Here is a 19,859-nt window from a genome sequence, read left to right as displayed (position 1 = left end):
TAATGTGTTTATTTATTTTTATTCAAATAGTTATGGAAAATTAGTAAGGTTATATGGGATGATAAAAATATTAATTTAAAAGAAAAACAAATACCCAAGTTAATTGTTTTCACTTTTATTTAGGTTAAACCAACCAAGGACTACCTGAGGGTCATGCTTTTGATGCTAAAGGCTGGAAGCATAAGAATAGGCAAATGTAGCCGGGCTTTCTTACTTTAATACAGCAGTATAAGGGTAATAGGGTTTTTAGAGCAAGATACTTTGTGTCAATAATACTGTAAATCTGTCAAACATTTAATAATAATAATAATAATTTATTAATTTATATTGCGCTTTTTCATATAATGATCAAAAGCGCATTACAATATAACTAAATGTTGAACTAATATATACAATAAAATTTACAATTATAATCGAAAATAATATGAAATAATAGATTCATAGAAAAAATATTGAATAAAAAATAAAATAATAAAAATAAAAATATCTTTATATTGATGATTATGTGATATCAAGTGTTAAAAGCTAATTTAAAAAGATGAGTCTTAAGTTGCGCTTTAAAATTAAAGATACTGCAATTGATGGTGCGAAGATTTGCAGGGAGAGCGTTCCATAATGTAGGTGCAGCAACACTAAACGATCTGTCACCGAAAGACTTCATCATTTTTCCTGGGGGATGCATTAAAGAAAGGCCCTCATTTGAGCGCAGTGAATAGCGCGCGTTATTCTTAATTCTAATGAGATCAGTTATGTAACGAGGAGCTAGCCCCTGAAGAGCTTTGAAAGTGATTAGCAAGATTTTAAATTTAACCCGATACCTTACAGGCAACCAATGAAGATTTCTTAGCACAGGCGTAATATGATCGTACTTTTTGCATAACGTGAGCAGCCTAGCTGCAGCATTCTGCACCCTTTGCAATTTACCCATTTCTCGTTCTGGTAGTCCATAAAGGGGTCCATTACAAAAATCTTTTCTACTGGTAACAAAGGCATGTAACACCATTTCTAGTTTATCCCTAGGCAAAAATTGGCTTATTCTCTTAATATTGTGCAGCCAGAAAAACGCTGAACTACAAGACTTAGAAATATGGGTCGACATAGAAAAATGTGAGTCGAACCAGGCACCAAGATTGCGCACTTCTGAAACGGGCAAAATATCTATATTGCCAACACGAACTGAACAATTATCTACTTTCAACAGCTGTTGTTTCGATCCGATAACAAGAAATTCAGTTTTATCGTCATTGATTTTTAACTTGTCCTGGTACATCCAAGTACGTAAGTTATTGATGCATCGTTCCATAGCATCCAAAGAATCCGCTAGGTCCGTCTCACTATTGGGATCAAAAGATAGATAAAGTTGTGTGTTGTCAGCGAAACAATGTGCATCCGGCAGATGGGCTTGTACTATCTCAAAGAGCTTGGAGGTGTAAAGTACAAACAGAAGCGGGCCAAGACAGCTGCCTTGTGGGACACCAAAACGCAGATCAAAGCTGTCCGACGTCACCCCCTCAAACAACACACGCTGGCTGCGCCCTGATAAATATGACTTAAACCACTCCAAAGCCTTCCCAGCGATGCCGAAGCTAGCAGTTAGACGTTGGAGCAAAATTGAATGATAAACTGTATCAAATGCAGCACTTAAATCTAAGAGTACACGTAATGTAACGCGCTGCGACTTCATATTCAATAATATATCATTAGCAACTTTGACCAACGCCGTTTCCGTACTGTGATGCTTGCGGTATGCAGACTGTAATAGCGGATAAAGCGCTGACTGAATAAGGTGATTATCCGTCTGATTGAAAACTGCACGCTCAATGAGCTTGGAAACATAAGCTAAATTGCTCACAGGACGCAAGTTCTTGAAGATAGATTCCAATCCCTGTTTCTTTAACAGTGGTACGACAATAGCCTCCTTCCAGCAGTCAGGAAAAATTCCTGATTCTAACGAGTTATTGATTAGCTTGGTGATCACGGAAACGAGTGGCTCACTACAGGATTTCAACAAGTGCGTAGGTATGGGATCGAGGCAACAAGAAGTACATTTCGAATTCTTAATGAGCATGCGTACATCTTCCTCAGTCAACAACTTGAAAGCTTCCATTCGAGGGACTAGAGAGACCGTTTCTACAGTACAGTCATTCACCAGAACACCGCTCTGTACATTCTCCGAGGCACTACAACCCTTGTCAAGCTCATCACGCAGTCGGTTGATTTTTTCCACAAAATACTTTCCTATGTTGTTTGCCAATGCTGATTTATCCGCATAGTCCGAGAAGCATAGTGAGTTCTTTTCCACTAAAAGATCTTTTACAGCACGAAATAACTTGCCTTGATTATCAGAATTCTGACTGACAAAGTCAGTCAAAAAAGCAGATTTGGCTTCTTTCAGCAAATACGTCACATGATTTTTGTGTCGTTTGAAAGAGGCGAGATTATCAGCAGACCTAGTAGTTCTCCATTTTCTTTCTGCGCTCCTGCGCACTCTCTTAGCCTCACGGATTTCCTCAGAATACCAGGGCACTTGGGGTCTGACTGTAACTGTTTTCGTCTTGAGTGGCGCATGGCGATCGAGTAATCCAGCAAGTGTTTTGTTATAACAGTCGACCAATTGCACAGTCTCCGAAGGTGGGTCCTGACACAGTTCCGAGGCAGACAAATCACTTATGAATGCTGTTGTGTCAATAGCCTTCACTTTCCTAAAGGATACCTTTTTCCTAGAGAACTCCGGCATTGAAACATTTATGGCGAAAAATGCTATACAATGGTCTGAGAAATAAGAGCCAGGTCGGACATCATGTATGAGATTAGAATCTAGAGTCCTTGAGATAAGCAAATCCAAGGTGTTCCCAGAGATATGAGTAGGGAAGTTAATGTGCTGCTGTAGACCCATTGATGACAGTAGATCTAAGAAGCGAGCTGCATCGTTATCAGAATCGATATTAACATGGATAGTGAAATCGCCAGTCAACACCAGAGGCTCAGTTGTCATGACAACAGACTCCAGGAACTCGGCGAATTCCGAGATAAACATGCTCACAGTGAGCGGATGACTTGACGAGTATGGTGGCCTATAGATGGCAAGTAAACGCAGACGAGTAGAGCCAGACACAATTGTCCACTCCGAATACTCAAAAGAATCATAAATACCCGCTCTTGCTCTTTAAACTACAAGTGAGTCCCGTGCCAATATACCAGTACCACCCCCATTTCTGTCTGAGCGAGGGTGATCGAGTAGCCTGTATCCCGGCGGTGTGGCAGCAATCCTAGCCGCAGAATCTCCAGGTTTTAACCAGGTTTCGGTAATAACCGCAATGTCGACATTAGAATCGCAAATATGGTCAACAAAGTCAGGAGCTTTGTTCCTAATTGACCGGGCATTGAGAACACAACACCTCATAAACTGAGGTCTATTGTTGTGAACAATTGCCGGCTCTGTCAATTGAACTCGTACCAGATTTGAATAATGGCGCGGAAGATTTTTTGGTTTCGTCTTGGTATGATTTAAATTGTTCTTATGTTGAGGGCCAGGATTCATAGACACATCAGAGTAGATTGTAATGTCGATTGGTGGATCATGTCCGGCTCCAACTAACACAGTTTGTCCTCGCTTTGACCATCTTGAAATACTCAGACGTGTTTTCCGAAAGTCAAACTTCGACAAAGAGACCTTAACGAGCTGGTCAAGATCGATAACTGCCACTACTCTAAAACACGATAAAGGCAGAAGCTGATTTTTTATATACGGCTCGGCGATGATCTTAGAGAGCTTTGGGTCCGGGTTAAAAACACAAGATGACAAAATAGCACAGAAAATATCATAAACACCGGAGATCCACTCTTAGCCGCCATCTTCCTTGTCTGTCCACAATACCAAGGAAACTTGTCTTGCGTTTTTCAGCTCTGCTAGTCGCGGTAGTACAGAGAATATCTCCGCTGTTAAGGGCTCTGCTTGTCTCGCTTGTCAATACATTTGATAGCCCTTGCTAGATCCATTTGTTGTGTTGTAGTAGCTTCCTCTAAGCGTATAAGAGCGCCACCCGTGCAGATTTAACGACACCATACAACTATTCAACTTTTTATCAACCTGAAGATAATGAGGAAAGGGGAAATAATAGGAGAGTGCTCAATCAAGTTGTTGCAATAGTGTTAAAGTTTTTATCAAAAATATAGTCCCAGTTTCTTTTTTCTCTCTCTATTGACTATTTTTATATGCAATTAATAATTATTTGCTGTTTTCCCCTCTGCACCCTGAATAAATTAAAATAGGTTAAGTTTGAAATTAGACATTTTCATTTAGCACTAATCAGTAATATCAAGGATTTGTTTTTAATTTGCTTCCCGAGTCAATTTGTTCTCCTCCATTTGATTGCATTTAATTTTGTAGTAGCATTAGCATGTGTGGATAAAATAAAAACAGCAGGCCACCATGCTAAAGGGTGGGTTCACCAATATGTAATGCATGACAGAGGTATATTTGTGGATTTTAATTTCCTTGGTGATGGAGTATCACTAGTAAGTGGCACCTGAAGTGTACCTATATCATTCTGTCTTTGGAATGCTGTTTCATCCATTATTTGTTTCTTTGCAAGGGCAAAGCCGGTTAGAATGTAGCTAGTGCTAGTGTAGTAGTGTACATGAATGAAACTTCTATAAAAGGGTTTTTATTAGGGCAAGGTACTTACTTAATAAATTATATAAAGATAACAAACTTGTGCTTTTTCAATAATAAATCTATAAAGAAAACAGGTTTATATCAAACCTAAAGGTAATAGGGAAAGGGAAAATGTTAGGAAAGTGCTCAGTCAAGCTATTATTGCATTTTTGTCATATATTTTTCTAAAGTAGATTCACATTTTTTCAAATAGAGTCACATTTCTCCCTTTCAACTCCCCATTGACTTTCTGTTTATTTGTTTATTTATTCCTCTCTACCACAAACATAACTCAATGAACATGGTTTGGTTTGAAATTAAAGAAATTTCAGTAATTTAGTATTTTCCTCCATTGCATTCATTTTTGAGTAGCTAGTATGGGTGGATCCAGGGTTTCTAAAAACAACTGGCCAAAGGGTGGGTGCACTAATATGTATTAATTTCAATACATTCTTCTGAATAATCAGTTGCAGTACATGGAAACTACAGAATGGCATCTAAATCTTTGAAATGCTGTTACATCCTTAATATATTCTTTACAAGGTCGAAGATTGTTTTTATGCTGTTTTGATAAAAAATATGCATAGTGGAACAAATAAGAATTGACCATTAGACTCTTGAAAAACATTGTCATCAAAAAAGCCACCTTGAACTTTGACAGCCTTTTTTACACCAGGTTTAGTACTTTCATACTGCATATTTAATATTATTAAATGAATGCTTGCTTGATCCATTTGGAGGGGCCAATACAATTCATAATTACATGGCAGTAAAAATTGCTTTTTTAATCTCATTAAAAACATTTTTTCTATGCTGGCTCCGCTTTTAGGCAGTGCCTAAATCCATATATTACTAATCTAAAGGAATTTGAAACATGTACATAAAATCAATGTTCTTTTTGTATTTTGATTGTTTTTTCATGGGGTCACATACAATTGAGCCAATAAAAAATACCATTAAACTGTCATTTTGTTTTAGCGGGTAATCATACTCAGCTGAGAAACCTAATAATAATAATAATAATAATAATAATAATAATAATAATAATAATAATAATAATAATAATAATAATAATAATAATAATAATAATAATAATAATAATAATAATAATAAAAATAATAATAATAATAATAATAAAAATAATAATAATAATAATAATAATAATAATAATAATAATAATAATAATAATAATAATAATAATAATAATAATAATAATAATAATAATAATAATAATAATAGTAATAATAATAATAATAATAATAATAATAAAAATAAAAATAACATTCCAACATGAGAGGCTCTTCTATGCTAATGAAACTAACTTACTAACAATATAATAAATAAATATACTATAAACTTAAAATTTTAAAAATATAAATATACAAGAAGACATACACGTTCCTATTTAGCATTAAGTGTGCAGCTGAGAATTCAAAAAATTTAAAACAGATGAGCGCCAGAGTTCCCAAATAATGGATAGCCATAAATATTACTCCAAAGAAGATCCAAAACATCGATAACCATTGTTTTATTTGTTGAAAGAGATAATAAGGAGGGACAATATATATATTCGGAAAATCTTCCCTTAACCTGGGCGAAATGATCCAACTATGTCTCGTTGACTTTGAAAATTTAGAGAATCGAAAGGACTTGTTTGTTTGTAAACCATGCTATCGTACTCGGGAAAGTTTCAAAGAGCAAAAGATAATCTTCAGTGTGTACAAAAATCAATCAAAAGTGCATTCAAATGAGAAAAAAAACGAGAATCAAGCGTCAGCTTGGCGCTGCAGGCGATGGGAAAACACAAAAAGCTTCGAAAGTGTTGCAATTTCCCGTCGCAACGCCATGTACTACTTGCGCTTCTTTCTCCCATGACGACTTCGAGAATGATTTAGGACCCAACAAGACTCCCTAAAAAGGTTTTCTTTCCCCTAATTTACCAGAATCTTGTCAACAAGTGCAACAGTTTGGTCTTGTGTTTCGAACATTCTCGCATCTCACAGGGATTACTAGCACTAAACAAACAAGTGTTGGTTCTCATGCTTTTTCTTCGAATGATAATACACGGCGATCGTGATTGGTTTGCTTGCCATGGCGCGAACGGTTCTAGAAATATGGTACCCTAAATTTGATTGGCTAAAAGCGGGAAAGGAATGTAGTTCGAATCTGAGCAGCCCCTACGGGCGGGGAGCGCTGTGTGACTCCGACCGCTGGGGGCTGCGAAGGAGACTATTGAGCCCCTAGCACGGATACATTCTAAAAGCCGCAACAAAACTCTGTTTAATAATATATAGATTTAGGCACTGCCTAAAAGCGGAGCCAGCATTGAACACCTTCTGTGTTGACTGATTGAGGTATTTTTGGGGGATCTAGGATCCTGCTCTTTACTGAGATTTATTTATTGTACCAACCAAATGGATCCAGGCCTTATTCAATAATTTAAATTATGCAGTACATCAAAGTTAACAAACACAATTCCTGGTGTGAATATGGCTGTCAAAGTTGTCAAGAGTCTAATGGTAAATTCTTATGTCCCATCATAGAAGTTTATAAATATATTTTTTTAATCAAAACAATACTCCGACAAGCTTTGCCCTTGTGCAGAATAGGTCATGGATGTAACAGCATTCCACAGATTTGAAATAATATATATAGACTGTTTAGATGCCATACTGTAATTTTTATGTATTGATTTAGTGGCGATTCTCTCCTTTATTGGACCGAATATTCAGAAAAATGTCTGGAAATTAAAATCCAAAAATATATCTCCTTTCATGCATTACATATTGGTGCACCCACCATTTACCATATAGTGGCCTTGTTGTTGGTGGCCTACTCCAAAATGAATGCAATGAAGAAAAAACAAATTGATTTTGGAAGCAAATCCTAAAAAAAAAAACATCTAAGGCATCACTGACAGTGCTAAAATGCTAACTTCTAATTTCAAACCAAACCCTTTCATTGATCTATGTTTGGGGTAGAGAGGAAGGAAAGAATATCAATTGACTAAAAAATAGTCGACGGGGGAGGAGATATAAAGGGAATTGACTCAACTTGAAAGTTTTGTTGAAAAAAATATAACAGTAATGAAAATAATTTGATTGAGCATTTCTTGACATGAAAATTTCTAATTTAAAAATCAAATCTGTTTATTAATTTATTTTTGGTGTAGATGGGAAATAGCAAAGAGCATCAATTGCATAAAAATAGTCAACATGGAGAAGGAAAGGAATAAATATGACTCTTCTTTAAATATTTGAAAAGTAAATATAATAACAATAATGTGATAATTATATTCAGTACTTTCCTAAAATATCCCCTTTTCCATTATCTTTAGGTTAATAAAGATACAGATTTATTATTTAAAAAGCAAAAGTTTGTTTTTAGTTTTATATAATATAAGTATCTTGTTCTAAAAAAAATCTATTGAGTGTGTACTGCTGAATCACATGGTAATGCCCTAGTCATTTGAGCCCCCTCCCTTATGGTCCTGGGGAAGTCAGGGGTTATTGTGGGGTTTTAGATTACTTTTTAACCAGAATATATCAAGAGGGATGGTGGTATTGACTGTTTTTTACTCTTAACTTGGAAACAGGCTTTTATTAAAGTCTAATCCCCCACCCTTTCCTGGGACCATGTGTGTGGGGGTATCAAATAACTAGTGAATAAGAACTCCCTACTGTCTTTCATACATGTCTTTCAAGACATGGTTTTCAATTCTCATGTCTCCCAGTCTTTAGCATTCATCTTGGCCCTCAGGTAGTCCCTGGTTCATAAAAGAGTAACATTTCTTTCAAAACAATCTTTTCATCAAGACATTTATAATCTGACTAATTTTCACAAATATTTGAAAAAATAATAAACACATGAGATGTAAGATGCAGACAATAACAATACATATTGGCAACAGGGGTTGAATTTTGTTTTGTTTTTATCCTCGGTAAGGAAAATTTCTCGTGTAAGTTGAAAAAGTTGCTGTATCTTCTAAGGATATGTATCTTCTTAGGACTAAGAGCACAGGATATAAAGACAAGAACGGTCTTCTTTACCAGTATATGACAAATGCAACACGATATTGGTTAGCCTTTATGAAATATTTCAACAGAATCAAGAATAAAGATAGAACAAAGAATGTCAAAACAAAATGTGTTATGCTCATTCTCAAAGCAAACAAAAAGGACAACAAAAAGCCCAATAACTGTCATATCCTCAATAGACAAAAGAAATCGTCGTCTGAAACTCACCTTGAATTTTGTCGCTTTTTTGTGGTTTTGTTCGCTTTTTAATGTGAACTATTACTTACTTAAATCTACTAGCAAAAACCAGACATATCCTTACATAAATCTTGGCGTGATTGAATGTTAGTAGATCTCCTCTAATTGACTTTATCCTTAAGTCACAAAATTTGAGGCAAAAAGAAATAATCAACGCATGACAAGAACTTGTCCCTTGCTCTGTGCTTGTATTTAGCCGCCATTACGGGGCCGAGTGAGGCCTGGGAGTTGCGCGGCTGACTGACTGGCTGGCTGGCTGGCTGGCGAGTGACACCACAGGGTACCCGCGCAATGACCACAAAACCAAGTCGCATAATTATACCATATTTCTATACCTATGGAGCTCCGCGCGCGGCCTACGGCCGCGCTGGCTCCGCTATAAAGCTGCCACACTCGGGAAAAATATAGATTGATTAATCAGGCGCGTACACAGGGGTTGTGCGTCAAGTTCGCTAGTTCCCCAATGACACCAATGTCAATTCGAGTTGAAGTGTAAGTCATCGGCCTCAGCCATTGCCATCTTTTCTTGTGGTTAACTGTTCTACTATTTTGGTTATCAAATCTGAAACTAAGTTGTAGTAGAGCCTACATATTTGAAATTACACGCCTTACACGAGAGCAGATAATCACTGTTAGAATGCAGGTCATGGTTGGTAACGAATAACTTTCCCGTATTATGACTAGGAAGGGTGTTCCCCATTTTTAGAAACTTATATCCTTACAGATTATATATCTAGATACTGAATTATACTTTAACATTCACGCGAGGCTCTCTTCTCTCCGTCAGTTCCTTCGGGATCTTAGCACGGACTATCACCATAGTAAAGCTGGCATGCAACTCAGCAGGCAACTCGGTGAAGTTAGCAGGCAACTCAAATGTGATGATTTGTTTAATATCCCGGCAGGTATTTGGCCGATTGTCACGAAATTTTGACACGATTGTACAAAAAGTACAACAAACATATTCATGTACGTATGATATCAAATATTATTAATCACGTGACTGTGTGACGTTGAACGTTCCAGCAGGCAAGTCGTTACATCACAATTGTCGCAATATCTACGTCCCATTTTCACCGATAATCATCAAACTTTAACATAAATGTACAAATGTAATAACGAAAACAACGCCATATTAGTTATTCTCATGACGTCATCAATCACGTGACCATGGGAAAAAAGTATTTTCTCGAGTTCCTATTGAGAAAACTTTCGAAATATGACAAATAGCACATGGGATTTTGCAATTATGAACTTTAAAAATATGACGTCATCAATCACGTGACCGTGGGAAAAATGTCGACATCTGGAGTTCTGACTGAAATAACAGTACGAAACTTTCGAAATATCACAAATAGCACATGGGATTTTACAATGATAAACTTTTAAAATATGACGTCATCAATCACGTGACCGTGGGAAAAAAGTCGATATCTAGAGTTCTGAGTGAAATAACAGTACGAAACTTTCGAAATACGACAAATTATGTATGTCGTTATTAAAGCCTCACTTTTTTGGAATTTTTTCGTGATTTACTTTAATAAAAACAATACTCGTTAATAAAAATAACTCGTTATGAAATTTGAATATCGAATTCATCGTTGTTAAATGTTCACTTTTTGGCATTTGTAGGTGATTTACTTAAATAAAAACATACAGCAGGCAACTCGATAGTACAGCAGTTAACTCGTTATGCACTGGGAATATCGTATTCGTCGTTATTAAAGCTTCACCTTTTTGGCATTTGTAAGTGATTTACTCGAATAAAAACTTATACTAGAAATATCGTATTCGTCGTTGTTAAATGTTCGCTTTTGGCACTTGCACGTGAATTACACATCTTAACCTGCACCGTAATTCCTACCGTTTCTCTGCCGTATCTACGCGTATTATTTTCGCTCGATACGGGCCATGGCTTAAGCTCATTATCAGTGACTAACCTAGAGCGCGTATCCTAACAAACTCTCTCTCTACACGACACAATATTAAACCCCATACTCAAAGAGCCACTGTCCAATACTTATATAACCACTATCTATCTTCTATTCGCCATCATTGTTTTGTCCCCTATCTGCACGCTTTCAGATATTATTCCCCACCGGTCTTGTTATTGCCTTGATTTTTCGACAAGCTCACATTACACTCACAGGAAATTATCAAAAGGTAATTAATTATCACCCTCGTTCCAAGGTCAAATACACTGTTTTGCCCTAACTCCATACCCGTTTTCTACATTTCATTTATAGCCACAACTCTTAACTAACATCCCCAATGCAATACACCATATATAATAGCCATAATTACACACTTTAACCCACGAACTAACGTCTTATTACCACACATTTTATAACCCCACACAGCCGCCTCGGTACGAATACCAGATATAAATGTTCACTTTTTGGCATTTGTACGTGATTTACTCGAACAAAAACATATAACAGGCAACTCGACAGTACAGCAGGTAATTCGTTATACACTGGGAATATTTTATTCGTTGTTGTTACAGCTTCACTTTTTGGCATTTGGACGTGTTTATATTTATTAAAAACATATAGCAGGCAACTCAATAGTACAGCAGCTAACTCGTTATATACTGTGAATATCGTATTCGTCGTTGTTATTTGTTCACTTTTTGGTAATTATACGTGATTTACTTTAATAAAAACATATAGCAGGCAACTCTACAGTACAGCAGGTAACTCGTTACGCCCTGGGAATATCGTATTCGTCGTTGTTAAATGTTCACTTTTTGGTAATTGTGCGTGATTTACTTTAATAAAAACATATAGCAGGCAACTCGACAGTACAGCAGGTACCTCGTTATGCACTGGGAATATCGTATTCGTCGTTATTCAAGCTTCACTTTTTTGGAATTTGTACGTGATTTACTTTAATAAAAACATATAGCAGGCAACTCGACAGTGCAGCAGGTAACTCGTTATGCACTGGGAATATCGTATTCGTTGTTGATAAAGCTTTAATTTTTGGCACTTGTACCTGATTTACTCTTATAAAAACACACAGCAGGCAACTCGATAGTACAGCAAGTAAATTGTTATACACTGCAGGAATAGCGTATTTGTCGTTGTCAAATGTTTGCTTTTTGGCATTTGTACGTGATTATCTTTATTTAAAACATATAGCAGGCAACTCGACAGTACAGCAGGTAACTCGTTATGCACTTTGAATATCGTATTCATCGTTGTTAAATGTTCACTTTTTGGTATATGTACGTGATTTACTTTAATAAAGACATACAGCAGGCAACTCGACAGTACAGCAGTTAACTCGTTTTGCACTGGGAATATCGCATTCGTCGTTGTTTAATGTTCACTTTTTGTTATTTGTGAGTGATTTACTTTAATGAAAACATATAGCAGGCAACTCGATAGTACAGCAGGTAACTCGTTATGCACTGGGAATATCGCATTCGTCGTTGTTTAATGTCCACTTTTTGGTATTTGTAAGTGATTTGCTTTAATAAAAACATATAGCAGGCAACTCGACAGTACAGCAGGTAACTCGTTATGCACGGGGAATATCGTATTCGTCGTCATTCAAGCTTCACTTTTTTGGAATTTGTACGTGATTTACCTAAATAAAAACATATAGCAGGCAACTCGACAGTACAGCAGGTAACTCGTTATGCGCTGGGAATATCGTATTCGTCGTTGTTAAATGTTCACTTTTTGGTATTTATACGTGATTTACTTTAATAAAAACATATAGCAGGCAACTCGACAGTACAGCAGGTAACTCATTATGCACTGGAAATATCGTATTCTCCGTTTTTTAAGCTTCACTTTTTAGGCATTTGTAAGTGATTTACTCTGATAAAAACATATAACAGGCAACTCGACAGTACAGCAGGTAACTCGTTCTATTTACTTCGACTAAAATTCAAATTTTACACGGCATTACGTACAAAATTCAAAATTCCCACTTTTTGCCTTTAACTAGGACTTACAAAATTTTCAAAATTTCCACTAGTCCTTTCCTCAAACATTGATTACTGGTCTAAGGAGAAGAGAGGGTAATCTGTTAATTTGCGACATGAATGATTTTGAGAGTGGATAAAAAAAGGGACGAAGTCATGAAGGCATGGAAAAAAAGTATGAGGGGACCGCTGCTCTAGTTCAGTGGAGGGGCCTTGTAAATAGCCTTCTCGGCCTCTTCTTTACACATAAATCCCAAAGTGAACCAGTTAAAGTAGCGTTTTTCTGCAGGATAAAGCTGCATCATCACTTTGGGCTTATAGTTCCCTGCGTGGTAGATACCATAGATCACTTGTTCTTCTGAATTCATCATTCCCGCCCTAAGCATCAGGTGGCTGTACTCCATAAACTGGTGACAATACCTTGTAAACACATCTCCACGACCTATCAAAAAGCCGCCAGCTATCCAGATACTTGCACCCCAGACCATGTCTTTCATGGTTAGTTTTGTGTTAGGTGGTTTTACCTCAACTATAGCAACCGTACTGTCGTTAAATCGTGGTGGAAGCACCATCGAGAAGTATGGGCCGTCAATTGGTGTATCTCTCCAGTAGCCAGCATCCATCCAAGCAAAATATTTTGTTTTGAAGAAATTTTCTTCAATCGCCATTTTAACAAATTCAAATTTTGAAAGAACAGTGCATGCATAGTTTGGAACAGTTGTCAAAGCATAAATCTTCGGAAAACATGGTAGACTGAACATTTGAGTAATTGGCTGTAGAAAACCAAACGCCCACAAATCCGATCTCTTGACAGGCTTGAAAAGTGTTAGCTGCTTCGAGCGCACCTTTTTTAAAAACATCTGGATATCATTATCTTGTTCATCGACAAAGAAAACCATTGGGTTCCGAATCTTTCCTAAACGGAGCATGAATTTTTTGTAAGTATTGACATCAGCAGTACCGTACCATTTGGGCAAGGGCCCCAAATCGAGGTACCCAGTCACCAATGTGATACTCTCTGAGAAAGAGAGCACGGCCTCGGTCCATTCTGGGCGATTCACGATTGGATTCGGGTCAAAAAGTGGCGGGATCGTGAATTGTAGTCTTCCGGCTTTAGGGTCTCCACAAGGGACGATGGCCTTAACATGATAATGAAAAATAAAAAATAAGATTCAAATTGCGTAGACCTTGTGAGTGTTTTTAAAACAAATATTTTTTTAGGTTATTTGTTTTGTTATACACACAAGAAAATAACTAGAAAAATACACTTGCATTCCCGAGTTGGCTCACAAGCCTTTTATTTGTCTGATATCATATATACTCACCTCTACGTGCTCCAGCCTTGAAACGTTATCAGCTCCTTCTTGTTCGTTGACCTGCAAACACAGTGCACAAACATTACCTTTTAGAGTAACCCCAAAACTCTCGGGGGAGAAAGGTGGGGGTCAGTGACGTTTAACGTTCAGAGGAACGTAGTCTGGACAATTACGCCGCTATCCTATTATCCCGCACTATACCGAATGACATAAAGAATCCACCGTCTAATTAAAACAAGAAACTAAGAAATTTCACACAAATATAATGATTAAAAAAAATTAAATTAAATTAATTTGAGTAGGTAATCATTTTCAATGCATCAAGATGCTGGGTTGCCAGAGCACAAATTCAGACGTGGGTCGAGTTGAAGGCATGGGAAGGCGCCCCAGGCAGCAACCATACAACTCATGCCTGACCACGATCACATTTAAGATCGAAATTGTTAGTTTTGTGGAAGGAGAAAAGCTGGAGAACCCGGAGAAAAACCCTTAAAGCAAAGGGGAGACCAACTAACTCAACTCACACGTCGGAACTGGGAATCGAACCCAGAACCCAGTGATGAGAGGCACAAGCACTACAGAGCAACGCTCTGCCAACTGCGCCACCCAGACTACGTGGATGGTTATTTTCAATTGTAAACAAATGAGTGGTTGATCCACGTGAACTGGGATACTTTGTTAGTGAATTCTGAATAAAACTAGACCCTGTGCGCAGGGATTACTGGGATTAAGGGCTCCGGCGCTTATTACATTTTTCGACTCTCAGGCATTATCACAACTTGGAGCAGCTTTTTTCAATAACCTTTCATTCATTAAATATTTGTATAATACTCATTTTACTTAGTTACATTAAACTTTGGGGAGGGGGGGGGAGAGGAAGGCGGTTATTCGGGGGAGGCGGTTATTAATAGTTTTGGTTCAAAGGGGGTGCTTATTAGGGGGAGGCGCCGTTTTGCGCTCTGCCCCAAGGCACCGCTAGGCTCAAAATACAAGATGGCGTTTGATCATCGAACGGAGCGGGTTTTACGCGGTGATATAACACCGAGTACCGCCTGCAAGCAAGCTTTGTGTCTTTAAATCTTAATTTGCGCATTCGGCAAATGGTGGGATTTTTTTTAAGACACAAATACCATGTTATGAAGCACAAAGTTCAATATTTTATGCACTAGACAAAAGTGCCATGTTATAAGCACATAGTTAAATGTTGTGAACGACAGACTTAAGTGTTTTAAAAAGGGCAGAAAAATGTGACACAAAATGCAATGTTTTGAGGCACAAAGTGCGATATCGTGACCTACTGCAAAAGGGCTCGGCTTGTCGCTAGGGTTTTCAATCAAAAGGAATATAGGCAACTACATTAAAGGAATTTGAATTGGAAGGCAGGGAGGCATATAGCCTGCGTTGTCAGCCGAACTTAACCCCACAGGCTAGGAGGCATAAAGGTTGAAATATTTTATTCGCTGAGTGCAATATTCAACAAAAGTAGCGGATGAATTTTTGTTTATTTTATTCAGAATTAACTGACAAAGTATCTTAGTTCCCGTGGTTGATCGAAATTCTATAAAAGAAAAAAAAAATAGAGCTACAACTACATACATGGTAAGGCACATCATCAATTATATTGGTTTTTAGTCATTGTTTTTAGTATTGAGTCGACAAGTAGATGAATTATAGCGGAGCTCCATAGGTATAGAAATATGGTTTAACTATGCGACTTGGTTTTGTGGTCATTGCGCGGGTACCCTGTGGTGTCACTCGCCAGCCAGCCAGCCAGTCAGTCAGCCGCGCAACTCCCAGGCTTCACTCGGCCCCGTAATGGCGGCTAAATACAAGCACAGAGCAAGGGAAAAGTTCTTGTCATGCGTTGATTATTTCTTTTTGCCTCAAATGTTGTGACTTAAGGATAAAGTCAACTAGAGGAGATCTACTAACATTCATTCACGCCAAGATTTTTGAAAGGATATGTCTGGTTTTTGCTAGTAAATTTAAGTAAGTAATAGTTCACATTGAAAAGCGAACACAACCACAAGAAAGCGACAAAATTCAAGGTGAGTTTCAGACGTCGATTTGTATTGTCTATTGAGGATATGACAGTTATTGGGCTTTTTGTTGTCCTTTTTGCTTGCTTTGAGAATGAGCATAACACCTTTTGTTTTGGCATTCTTTGTTATATCTTTATTCTTGATTCTGTTGAAATATTTCATAAAGGCTAACCAATATCGTGTTGAATTTGTCATATACTGGTAGATAAGACCGTTCTTGTCTTTATATCCTGTGCTCTTAGTCCTAAAAAGATACATATCCTTAGAAGATACAGCAACTTTTTCAACTTACAAGAGAAATTTTCCTTACCGAGGATAAAAACAAAACAAAATTCAACCCCTATTACCAATATGTATTGTAATTGTCTGCATCTTACATCTCATGTGTTTATTTTTTTTAAATATTTGTGGAAATTAGTCAGATTATAAATGTCTTGATGAAAAGATTGTCTTGAAAGAAATGTCACTCTTTTATGAACCAGGAACTACCTGAGGGCCAAGATAAATGCTAAAGACTGTGAGACATGAGAATTGAAAACCATGTCTTGAAAGACATGTATGAAAGACAGTAGGGAGTTCTTATTCACTAGTCATTTGATACCCCCACACACATGGTCCCAGGAAAGGGTGGGGGATAAATGCTAAAGACTGGGAGACATGAGAATTGAAAACCATGTCTTAAAAGATAACAGTAGGGAGTTCTTATTCACTAGTCATTTGACACCCCCACACACTTTAATAAAAGCCTGTTTCCAAGTTAAGAGTCAAAAACAGTCAATACCACCACCCCTCTTGATATATTCTGGTTAAAAAGTAATCGAAAACCCCACATTAACCCCTGACTTCCCCAGGACCATAAGGGAGGGGGCTCAAATGACTAGGGCATTACTAATTTATTCAGCAGTACACACTCAATAGGTTTTTTTAGAACAAGATACTTATATTATATAAAACTAAAAACATAATTTTGCTTTTTAAATAATAAATCTGTAACGAAAACAGTTTTCTATTAACCTAAAGATAATGGGAAAAGGGATATTTTAGGTAAGTACTGAATATAATTATCACATTATTGTTATTATATTTTCTTTTCAAACATTTAAAGATGAGTCATATTTCTTCCTTTTCCTTCTCCCTGTTGACTATTTTTATGCAATTGATGCTCTTTGCTATTTCCCCTCTACACCAAAAATAAATTAACAAACAGATCTGATTTTTAAATTGGAAATTTTCATTTAGTACTTTCACTTATATCTTCTTTTTAGGATTTCCTTTCCAAGTCTTTTTTTCCATTACATTTATTTTAAAGGTTTGGATTTATTTTATTGGAATGGTTGGATCCAGGGTTTCTAAAAACACCAAAATATAATGCATTACTGGATGTATATTTGTAGATATTAATTCCCATGGGGATAGAAAATCACCACTCAAAATAATACATTAAAACTTCAGTATTGCATCTTATCTAAAATTGTGTCTGACACTATATTCTATCTTTGAAATTCTGTTTCATCAATTACTTGTTCTTCGCAAGGACAAAGCTTGTCAGAATGTAGCTTTACAAATGTACATTAATGGAACTTTTATTAAGGGAAGGGTTTTTTAGGGCAAGATACTTAAACTTTATAACACTAGCAACAACCTTGTTCTTTTTCGATAATAGAATTCTGTTCACATAGCTTGGATAGCATAGACATGGCCTCTTTAGAGGCCTGTGGTGATGAAAGGGTTAAGATAATGGAAAAGGGGAAATGCTCAATAAAATTATTTTCATTACTGTTATATTTTTTTCAACAAACCTTTCAAGTTGAGTCAATTCCCTTTATATCTCCTCCCCCGTCGACTATTTTTTAGTCAATTGATATTCTTTGCTTCCTCTCTACCGCAAACATAGATCAATGAAAGGGTTTGGTTTGAAATTAGAAGTTAGCATTTTAGCACTGTCAGTGATGCTTTAGATGTTTTTTTTTTAGGATTTGCTTCCAAAATCAATCTGTTTTTTTCTTCATTGCATTTATTTTGGAGTAGGCCACCAACAACAAGGCCACTATATGGTAAATGGTGGGTGCACCAATATGTAATGCATGAAAGGAGATATATTTTTGGATTTTAATTCCCAGAAATTTTTCTGAATATTCGGTCCAATGAAGGCTTTTTTTCAAAAACTGGTGTGATTCGTCCGTGTAATTGGACATTGAATCTCAAAATGATCACAATATGTTTTTTTTTGTTTTAAACGCGATCCCCTGATAGAATAGAATAGCCATAGAATTGCTCTGTCATATTTTTTTGCTAATTAACACCCGAGTGTTTTTTTGCCCAGTTATATTTTTGCTTATTTTTATCACCCGATGAGTGTTTCTGTCCCGTTATAATTTTGCCTTTTTTCGCTAATTGTTCATTCGGTTATTTCCTCCCTCTGATTGATGTTGCGCTATATTCCTCGAGGTTCACGTGGGTAAAGGTCAGTTATTAAGAAACTCATAAATAATCATATAGAACCAAATTAATTCCGGCCCGCTGTAGACTTGTATCAACATTGTAAATCAAGCCCTTAAATGATACAAACTTTTGCATTTTGCTTTTATTGTTGTCATTCTTCTGACAGGTATTGGGATTAGTTGATCGAAGGGTTACCTGGAATGCTCCACAAAATATTAAATGCATTCTTCGCATCCCTTACGTGAATGTTTGTGTTAGTGTATTTCCCTTCACACAATTGATAATACTTTGCTAAAATAGTATATTAGTGTTAATGTAATGTTATTTACCTAGAAGTAACGTAAAGTAAACACTTAAGAATACTGTAGACCCGAGCGGTAATTACACCGATCGTCCCGGCAAAACGCGCTTCCCACCCTGGGCTTTGTGTGAAGGGTGGCAGAGAGGTTTATTATTATTATTTTAGTTTTTAATTTATCAGTTTGTAGTGATTTTATAATAAACTTCTCTTATGCCAAACACAAAGCAGTGTCAGTGGTTTATGTTGGGTTGAGGAATTGTCCCGGCAAAACGCGCTTAATTTTAAGTGCTTTTGTCTGGTTCAAAGTGCTTAAACTTAAACAAGAGGTAAAAAACCTGCAAAGAAAACTCAAGGTGAGTTTACACCGTGTGATTATGATGAATTTGCAATACTTATGACAAAAACGAAATGGTTGTTGTTGGTTAAACGGCGGCTTCGATATTCTGAATCCACTCCCTGGATATGAGGAATCTGGCTCTCAAACATATTAAATATTTAGGTACAAATTCAAATTATGTCATTCGGTACTTTTCTCCTGCCCGGCCTGGATGTTATGATTTTGTTAATTATGTATCATATATTAGTAGCCAAATGCAGTGAATATAACACTATCAGCAAGTAGTCCTCTCCGCTGTTATCACATAAAGAATATTAAGTGTTCTTTTTTTGTATTTTTTATAGGTTTACACAGATGTTCCTGCAGAGGATCAGCCCAGTCCAGTGGTACGTCTATAAAACATCAAACAAACAATATAACCGGAACAGAGAACTCGTATAGACTATATACATGCCTGATTGCTTATACACCGATTTTAGCTGTTTCCAATTAATTGTTCAATTTATTCTTTACAGTCACAACAAAAGCAGAAAATTAAATATCTGTCAAAGCC

General features: G+C 36.7%; 1 protein-coding gene across 1 annotated transcript; it reads right to left on the bottom strand.

Moving 5' to 3' along the window:
* Window positions 1-13,062: 13,062 nt before the first annotated feature.
* LOC125562987 lies at window positions 13,063-18,893 on the bottom strand. Its single transcript, XM_048727448.1, has 3 exons — window positions 18,864-18,893; window positions 14,194-14,244; window positions 13,063-14,007 (listed from the first exon to the last, which is right to left on the bottom strand). Exons 1-3 carry the CDS (start codon window positions 18,891-18,893, stop codon window positions 13,063-13,065), a joined length of 1,026 nt encoding a protein of 341 aa, XP_048583405.1.
* Window positions 18,894-19,859: the final 966 nt, after the last annotated feature.

Source organism: Nematostella vectensis, chromosome 1 (genome assembly GCF_932526225.1).
Source record: "Nematostella vectensis chromosome 1, jaNemVect1.1, whole genome shotgun sequence".
Lineage (NCBI taxonomy): Eukaryota > Metazoa > Cnidaria > Anthozoa > Actiniaria > Edwardsiidae > Nematostella > Nematostella vectensis.
The sequence above is the reverse complement of the archived record's forward strand: the minus strand, read 5'-3'. Positions and strand labels throughout refer to the sequence as shown.